The following is a 9,688-nucleotide window of genomic DNA, read 5'->3' on the forward strand; positions in this document are numbered from 1 at the left end:
CATACATACACAGTTAGGTTCTCACTTCTCATTTGAATATTAACCAATCAAACTCAATGGAGTTTTATAAGACACGTTTTAAATTTTAGAAATTAATATCTGTGTCTATAATTTTCTAAATATGTGTAGTTTTAAAGTAACGCTAGCTGAAAGATTTCCATACAAATTTTTAAGCCCGTGTAACTATGAATAATATGATTTACATCATCATCACCATCTACACATTTATGAAAATATTACAAACCAAAAACACAGAGATTTGGTTCTAGAATATGTTTGTAAAATTTCATTGAGTTTGATTGGATAATATTCGAACTACGTATGTATGGAAAGCAAGACATACGACATAAAACGAGTCGCTGAGAGCCGCTGGATTCAAGCGACGTAAGACCAGGGTCTGTGGAAGTCCTTACATATATATCCTGCAGTAGACATCTATCGGTTGACGATGATGATGATAAGGCAAATACGCCAAAAACTGGCTACAAAATGTTCAAGTATCAAACGTTTTCGTCGAGCTGCAGTGTCCAGTCGGCGCGAGCGACTTGGGCAGTTTCTTTCATTCGAGGCGGAATTCACAACTAATTGTGGCATTAAACAATAGAACCTCTTAGCAATGCAAGTAACGCGCTTCCATTGTGCATTTATATACAAATGTTTCGCATTGCACATTCAAAGAATAAAAATTTTGCGAGAAATTGTTTGGAACTCTTTTGAAAAGCGGGACCGAGGTACAGGTAATGATGAGCGTATTGTTTGTATTAAAGTGGTTTGTTTTTTTAAATTAAAAACTAGAACTAAAATGTTTGTAAGCATTTCGCATTACCTAATTTAGGGATAGCTTTTTTAGGGATGATCTAAATAAAAATTTATGCCTAAATTTTAACAGAGCCATTCATGGTTGAGTGGGTGGACACAAAAATCTCTGGACTAATACATTTTTTGAGAGGATTGTCCCCAACACAGGGGGGAATAATCAGCGACTATGAAGTTTGGATCATGGTTGCTTTGGGAGATAACAAAAAACCGGCCAAGTGCGAGTCAGACTCGCGCACTGAGGGTTCCGTACTATAATCGTATTTTATCGACATTTTGCACGATAAATCAAAAACTATTATGCCTAAAAATAAATAAAAATCTGTTTTAGAATGTACAAGTAAAGCCCCTTCATATGATACCGCACTTGGTATAGCAATCCTACTTAAAGTCGAAAATAGCAATATTTGTTCATAAACACATTTTAATTTTTTTCTTGTGATGTTACCACAAATTCACGTTTTTCAGATTTCCCCCGTAATATCTGCTATAAGACCTACATACCTGCCAAATTTTATGATTCTGGGTCAACGGGAAGTACCCTGAAGGTTTCTTGACAGACAGACAGACAACAAAGTGATCCTATAAGGGTTCCGTTTTTCCTTTTGAGGTACGGAACCCTAAAAAAAGCTTAAATGTTTATCTGCGTACTGTCCCCAATACAGGAGGGAATTATCAGCGACTATGAAGTTTGGATCATGGTGGCTTTGGGGGATAACAGATAATAAAGGTGTAAAAAATCTTACGTCAAAGTATAAAGTCTAATTTTTGTTATATTTTCTTCGGAATAGTATTAGAAATCCCGTTATGCATTGCCAGACACTTAGTGTCGTCGAAACCCCCTGCCAGACACCTTATAATGTTTAGTAAATTGTTAGAGTTATTATTGCTATAATTAGGTATTATTAGTATCTCATCCTATTAGGAAAAAGCAGGTTTTAATTAATTAAATTCATTGAATACTAAAACAGCACTTACTTACCAATGACTCCCAGACAAAGCTCAAAGTGTATTATTTTGTAGACAAATCAGAACTTCCAGCCTATATTATATAAAATCGTTCAAGCTGTAATAATCTCTACAGGTATAGCTTTAAGGTACAGAATAATAAATTAATTTACAGAAGATAGGTCATTTCGGTATGCTAAATCAATATAATAGGGATGGAAAGGGGCGTGTCCGTGGCTCGTCGCAAATATAATCAAGAACTGAAATTGCGTTGGAGAGGTGAATTGTTTGCGGTGCCCACTTATATTTACATATTATATTAAAATATTATATTAATCTTGATAAAAAATTAATCAGAAATAATATATAAAAAGGCTTTTTAATTTTTACCCCGAATTATTATGAGTAGGTACCTAGTTATTCTGCTGAAATCTGAATATTTACTCAATAATTGCCTTGCCTTCTTTATCCCACTGCTGCTGCCTGTACCTACCGTTATGTTATAGTTATGGCTCATAACAGTTTCATTTTGCATAAGGCGTTTCAATTGCTTTGGTTTGAATATTTAAGTAAGTAGATACTCGAAGACTGGTGGTTGAGAAGAGCTGAAGAGAGGAAAAACAACAGAAAATATTATAAAAACAGCAGAAAATATGATAATTACTATCTAGTATCTATACTTTTGGATACAAATGTCAAAAATATTTACAAAACAAAATCAACTTGTCGACTCTATTTCCATTGACTTTTCTAATAAATAGGTATTATTGCTACGTCTCAACGCGGCCCTATCACAGTAAAAAATATTTTCAAAATAACATCAACTCGTGACTCTCCGAGCGCTAATCAGCGCGATACGTCTGATCACAAAGCCGCTATTACAATTATACTCAAGTGAAAATTAACATCAACTTATCGATTTCACTAACACTAGGTACGCCTGAAGTTGGAACCCGGCCCTAACACAATGCAACTATCACTTTTGATCCATAATCCGAAAATGTCAAAATAACATCAACTCCATGGCTCTTTGGGCACTGAACAGCGCTACGTCTGAGCGCGGCTCTATCACAGTGCAACTGTTACATTTGCTCCATAATCAGATAATGTCAAAATAACATCAACTCGTCAACTCGTCAATTCCATGGCTCTTTGGGCACTGAACAGCGCTACGTCTGAGCGCGGCTCTATCACAATACCGTTGCTCCATGCCATTGCAGAATATCATACATATTTACAGAATAACATCACCGTGTCGACTCCATGGCTCTCCGAGCACTAATCAGCGCTACGTCTGAGCGCGGCTCTATCACAATGCCGCTATTACATTTGCTCAATAATTGCCACCCCCCTGCCTTCTCTATCCCACCCCTGCACCCTCGCAGATGATCGCGTCTCAATGGCCACGTGGTTGTGTGGGGTGGTCAATTTATGCGGTTAAGGTATGTGGGTATACTTAAACACATCGAGTAGGTATATCTTGTAACTAGCCGTATTATTTTCATGTCTTTTTGAAAATCTAAATAGGTAGACTACAGTATGACCGATTTTCAAAAAGAAATGAACCCAGCAAAATATATATCGGTCTTTAAATATGGTTTGGAAGTTATTTGAGGCCTTACTTCATTTACATTCCGAACCAGTGGTAAATTAAACTAGTTGACGATTCAAAAGCACTTGTAAAAGTTTACTTGAATAAAAATATATTCTATTCTATTCTATTCTTATAAGTTTCCCGTAGGAACAATATTATATATCAAATCTTTAAAAGAGCAGCCGCCGAGTTTCTTGCTGGTTCTTCTCGGTAGGAAAGGTATTCCGAAAATCCGAACCAGTGGTAGATGCGGTGCAGATGGGTCAATTCATTAGGGCCTGATTAAGATCCACTGCCACTCATTCGATTGCCTTGATGTCGCTAGACCGACATTTAGTTTAATTTCGCTTAGTTTAATATGATCCAAATTTTAGAACACAATCCTCTAGGTAAATTCCTTTTCTGTTTAAGTTACTTCTCGGTTTTCATCTAATTGTGACTTCTGACTTTCATACTACTTAAATGACTTAATAGTTATATCAAAGTAGCCACCTTCTTTCGTTGTAACTATCTCTATAAGTAGATTATACTTATTTTTAATGGCATAGTCATGCATATTTAAACCTCCCAGTCCCACATGAAATTTACATTTTACAAGATGATGAAAACTGCATTGAAATCTATTTAAAAATATAATTACAGGCGAATACGTATCCATACGTGGATGGAGAATTTGTTTAAAACGAGCTATTTAGACAAAAGAAGAAATAGAGAAGACATGACGCTTTTGTACTACGTGTCACATAAAGGAAAGTGATGATGTGGCTAAAAATGGAACATATTTACCTAAAAGAAGCTTTCTCTAAGAATCCCAACACACAGATCTCGGCTCCTACCTACCTACTTTTTATTTATTTGAGAATCAAAGTACGTACCTAAATCTAATTGTTTGAAAGAGAATTAGACCGTACCTTAAAATTAACATTAAATAACCAGTTTACATGAGCACTATTTTAATAATATCATTCTTTTCTGATTATCATCAGTGCGTGTAGAATTTAAGAACTGAATATGAACTTCAACGAGCTGTCGAACAAGATGAGATGTGTCCACGTTTGTATGAACGATTAGTTCAAATATCTTCAACTGCTCCAAGGCCTTCCAATCGTCCTTATGTTTAACTGCTACATTGAAGAGCTCGTTTAGCACATCCTTCGATTTCTTTATCATACTCAAAATGAAACCAACTCTGTAAGGTATTTCGTTACGTAGCTGTTCCTTCACATGGGAGATCAATTTTATTTTTTTATTCGTATCATGAACAGTTTGGTCTACGAGTGACGAGATCTTTCTTTTGAGATTCTCGTCTTTTTCTTCTTCGTTGATGTCGTCCGTTGTCTGTGTTGATCTCAAATGAAGGTTCGATGTGACCAGCCATCTTCTGCCTTGTTCTATTTTCTTGGAAGTATTTGGTTTAGGGAAGCTATCGTCATATTGGCTGTTATCAGAATCTATTTCTGTTTGATCTTTAACGTTTTGGTTTTCTACGTCGATGTATTTTAATCCAAAGCCATTTTGGGTTTGTAGAGAAACTAGAATAAAAAGTAAACTCAAATTAAAATTTAAAGTTTACTAATAAGTAGTTGCGATGTTTTATCCATTGTAGGTAGAGTAAAATAAAGTAGATTTATAACAAAGTTTAGTAATAAGACCAGTGTAGTACCAATACTACGAAACAAAGTTATGTTAAATTCTCACCTAAATATATTATTATAAGTAAATTTAAACAACAACCACAATATTTTGTGAACATTGAAAATGTTGAATGTTGAAAATTAATTAATTGTCCAATTACATGCTGTGAGTTATTGCTGATAGCTGTTTATTACTGGTTCCTAAACCTATAATTAATAAAGACCGAAATAATAATAATTAAAGCTGTTTGCATATTTCAAGACGATCATCCGGCGAAACACGGCTCTTGCGGGTGGTCTGAAATCTCGAGGATTCAGAAAAAGTATTTATTTAGATAGGTATAAATCCTGCAAATTGCTAATGCGCGTGGCCGCCATTTTAGTGACGTCAGCACTAGATTCAAGTTTCGAGCTGATGGTAGGTATATATTTTTTATTTTGGCTGACGTCAAAATGACGTCATTTCGATGTTAATAAGACATGGTTCCAGCGCAATAGCAATTTGCGGGACTTATAGGTAGTTAGATCAGGTATGTCAACTTATAAGGGTACAAAAATAAAACTTTGGCCATAGACCATAGACCTATAATATCGATGACTTTGGCAGGGTTCTACTAATCATTCATCCAAGGTTTCTACTCTTCTACTAAATTGTCAACAATGACGAAAAGTAGAGCAAGCATTTCCAATTTTTTATTATTATTTTATTGATACCACACTTATATAATAGAGACGAAAATATTGATATTATTAAACAATGCCAGTCTGGAATAAAATAACTCATATTAATTATCGTTTTAAAATTCTACCAACAATAACAAAAAGAATTTGTTTCACACAGAAAAGAAACTGCTGCAGCATATTTGGGATTAAAGATTTGGTCCAACACGAAAAAGTATGTATCGAGACCAATAAAGAATTAATAATTTATAGTATAAGTAGGCATATTCTACCTATAGGTATTGCAGTTGTTGTATATACACATTACACATTGCTATAATCCGCTGAAACAGACAAATTTGTATGGTGCAACATGCAGCATGCGGAATACACAGCCGGCCCTCTCACGGCTAAGCATGCAGAAAAAGCCAGCCACCAAGCAAGCAGTACGCACCACCACCACGCATAAATCCCAAAACACACTCGACGCACAATTCGCCCCGACACCGGAGCATCCTCAGGAAATGTAGACCTTACAATGCACAATTGCAAAAATATTGCAATTCGTAAGTCCTATTAAGCCACCTACGTCAAGTATTGATAGAAACAGGCATGAGGCAGGTGTCTCTCTTTGCGTCGTATTTCTCATGGCTGAGGGTCATGAGTCATGACCCCTTTCCATAATTCACATAATAGGTTTAACAGTTATTATCATGTTAGTGATAATAACCGTAACCAACGCGACGGTGTACGGCGGTGACGGCGTAATAATCTAACTGGCTTCGAACCTGGGACCTCACTCATTTCAACCGATATGATAGATAAACACATTGGCGGTTCCTCTGGTACTGGAAATGTTCATGGCCATTGGGCGGCGGTAATCACTCAACAACAGGGTCATCTGCTCGTTTGCTCATTATTTTTAGGGTGCCGTACATCAAAAGGAAAAACGGAACCCTTATAGAAACACTTTGTTGTCTGTCTGTCTGCCAAGAAACCTACAGGGTACTTCCCGTTGACCTATAGAATCATGAAATTTGGCAGGTAGGTAGATCTTATAGCAGACATTAGGGGAAAAAATCTGAAAACCGTGAATTTGTGGTTATATCACACAAAAAAAATTGTGGTCATGAAGTAATGATTAGTATTTTCGATTATCAAAGTAAGATAACTATATCAAGTGGGGTATCATATAAAAGGGCTTCACCTGTGCATTCTAAAACAGATTTATATTTATATTTATGCACCATATTTTTTGAATTATCTTGCAAAATGTCGAAAAAATACGACTGTAGTACGGAACCCTCGTTGCGCGAGCCTGACTCGCACTTGGCCGGTTTATTTAAACCATGACAAAACCTCTACTAAAAAGTTTATTCGATTAAGAATCGATCGAGCCCCGTAGAAAAACTAGATAATCAATTGTCTGATGGCCCGTTGTTCACTCACTTGTGCCAGTCCATTTTCGTGACCCTTTCGTTTACAATTAAACCTTCTAAGGATTATTTCCTAACAGCCTGATTCATTCTCCATCGTGCCAGTACGAAGCTCCAACCATGAGACGGCAATCAGGATGGCGAAGCGCTATTTCCTCACCGAGCATGTTTTCGTGCGTGCTCGACACATGGACGTGAACAATGATCGCGCTATCGACGAATACATTATTGGTCTCCTTAAACAGGGTTTGTTTCGCAATTTAACATGAACTTACTTGCTAATCCGTCCAAAGTTCGCTCGGGAAATTTATGAAAATCCTTTCATAGGGGCGTCTATCTATGTGTAAAAACTAAAAAAACTCAAGTTTCAAGACCTTTCAAGCTGTAACATTGATAAATAATAGGTATGCCCGTCAGTTAGTCTATCATTTTATATTTGTATGCTTAAAGAGACGTCCGACACGTCCGAATAGACGTCCGTCCTCATACAAAATGTATGAGGTCACATCAGACCGTGCCATGTTCGAGTCTTCCGAGCCTTGTCCGTGCTACGTTTTCATACAAAATTGTAATTCGTGGTTCGTCTGCGCGTCGGATATGCCTCAGACGTGGCACGGCTCAGGCCCGGCGCGGTGTAACATCAATCATCCTTTACTTGCAGGCAATTCGCTGTTCGCAAAAACAGCGGACGGCACGATTGCGGCGTTCTGTATTAACTTTGCCGCCAGTTCAGTCGATCCGCAAAATCTCCGCAACTATGCATATTATAGACAGGTATCTACATTGATTCTTCTCTGATCAATGATGTAAATAAAATAAAGCCTTTTTATTAACCGATACCACAGCTGGGACTTAAAATTTGATTTATCATCACTAGGTACTAGCTGAATCAGGTTTTTAAAAATCCCGTGGGAAATCTTTGATTTCCCGGGATAAAAAGTAGCCTTTGTCACTCTCCAGGTCTTTAACTACTTGTATCCATGCAAGAAATCACGTCGATCCGTTGCTCCGTTGCGACGCGATTGGAGGACAAACCAACAAACAAGCACACTTTCACATTTATAATATGGGTACTGATTATCACAACCCATCGCCGACCCAGAACTAAGCACGGGTCTCCTTTACAATGAAAAGGGAAAAGGGTAGACCCATAGTCTAGAATCGATTATAGTCCTCCACGCTAGTGCAGATTGGCAGACTTTAATTTTTCCCCAAAAGACGCACGGGATCGAAATCTCGGACCCCACGACCCACGAATATAAATAAAATAAAATAAAATAAAAATAAAATAAAATTTCATTACATTTCGTTTAAATCAATGAGAATAGACCTATACAAACTTACCTATAGAATAATTTTGTTACCAGGATCCTAATACAAAGGACTACTTATATTACACGGCAAAGTTGCAAGAAACCCCAAATCTTTGGAATATTTTCAAGGAAGATAAAGTTTTTGAGGTAGGTAACCCAAACAGCTACACTTTGTTTTTTATTATGCATACTAACTGATGCCCACGACTTCTTCGGGATTTTTTGATTTTCCGGGATGAAAAGCAAGTTGATAAAAAGTAAAAGTAAATTTCCGGGATAAACCAACAAACAAACACACTTTCGCATTTATAATATGGGTAGGTAGTGATAGTGGAAATGGGTTGCACTGTACCTAACAAACTTAAAAACGGATTAAGTATGCCTTTTTCATTCTATTAGGTCCAATACCCATACCTTTTTTTTCTCGTGAGGAATGCCACCAGATCACACCGGCCCAAGCGCTGCTCTTTCGCTGGAAGTTCCGAAAGGGACTCGCAACACTCAGGTACACGGGGAGGTTACTGGCTGGTACCCCTCCAATACCATACCTACTCTAAGATTTTTTTCTAGATCAAAATGTTAGCCGTGTTACCGGAGTACCGAAGACAAGGTTTGGCCACCATGCTTGCTCAGAAATCCAAAACGCAAGCCAAGGATCAAGGATACAAAATCGTACGCATGGACTGCATTAACCCTTATGAGTAAGTTTTTACTTTTTTATAATAAACTAGCTGCCCCGGCGAACTTCGTACCGCCTAACAGTAGATTCTTTAATTTTTTTTAATACTTTAAATTTTTCTCTCCGTAAGAGCCATCCCTGTACTTCAATGAATATTATGAAAAAAGAATTAGCGAAATCGGTTCAGCTGTTCTCGAGATTTGCGATCAGCACCACATTCAGAGATTCATTTTTATATATAGAGATAGATAAATAAGTCTTTTAGGTTAATTTTTTAAGGCTATAAATCCAACTATCTGTTTAGCCACTGAGGTACTTACCTACTACCTTCTATTAGTTAAACTAGTCGTAACTAAGTACTCTGTCACCGAAAAATCTTTATTTTTCAGTTACAAAATAGCTGAACGTTGCATGCTATCCTGCCTAGTGAAATTCCCTCTACACAAGTTGCGTGGTACAAACGCACCTTTCATCAAGAAGAGTTCGGAGCACAACTCGTGCTTGCGGGTGTTCGTAGAGGCGCCAGTGAAGCAGGATGCGCCTAATATGAAGCAGATTGATTTTGAAAGCATGTTCGAGTGAATAAATTTCTTTATAACATGAAAAAT

At 37.1% G+C, this 9,688-nt stretch overlaps 1 protein-coding gene across 1 annotated transcript; it reads left to right on the forward strand.

Annotated features, from left to right (window-relative positions):
• Positions 1-5,804: 5,804 nt before the first annotated feature.
• On the forward strand, positions 5,805-9,665 carry LOC117988073 (uncharacterized). Its single transcript, XM_034975167.2, has 6 exons — positions 5,805-5,887; positions 7,169-7,334; positions 7,750-7,862; positions 8,456-8,548; positions 8,972-9,102; positions 9,470-9,665. Exons 2-6 carry the CDS (start codon positions 7,226-7,228, stop codon positions 9,660-9,662), a joined length of 639 nt encoding a protein of 212 aa, XP_034831058.2. The 5' UTR covers positions 5,805-5,887; positions 7,169-7,225; the 3' UTR covers positions 9,663-9,665.
• The last annotated feature ends 23 nt before the right edge of the window (positions 9,666-9,688 follow it).

Source organism: Maniola hyperantus, chromosome 14 (assembly GCF_902806685.2).
Source record: "Maniola hyperantus chromosome 14, iAphHyp1.2, whole genome shotgun sequence".
NCBI classification, from domain to species: Eukaryota; Metazoa; Arthropoda; class Insecta; order Lepidoptera; family Nymphalidae; genus Maniola; species Maniola hyperantus.

Bases quoted from the DNA above. Each gene is read 5' to 3' on its own strand.
- LOC117988073 (XM_034975167.2), top strand. From the start codon at position 7,226: ATGGCGAAGCGCTATTTCCTCACCGAGCATGTTTTCGTGCGTGCTCGA. The intron at 8,549-8,971 runs GTAGGTAACCCA...ATTTTTTTCTAG, and splicing joins AGGAAGATAAAGTTTTTGAG to ATCAAAATGTTAGCCGTGTT. The intron at 9,103-9,469 runs GTAAGTTTTTAC...TTTATTTTTCAG, and splicing joins GACTGCATTAACCCTTATGA to TTACAAAATAGCTGAACGTT.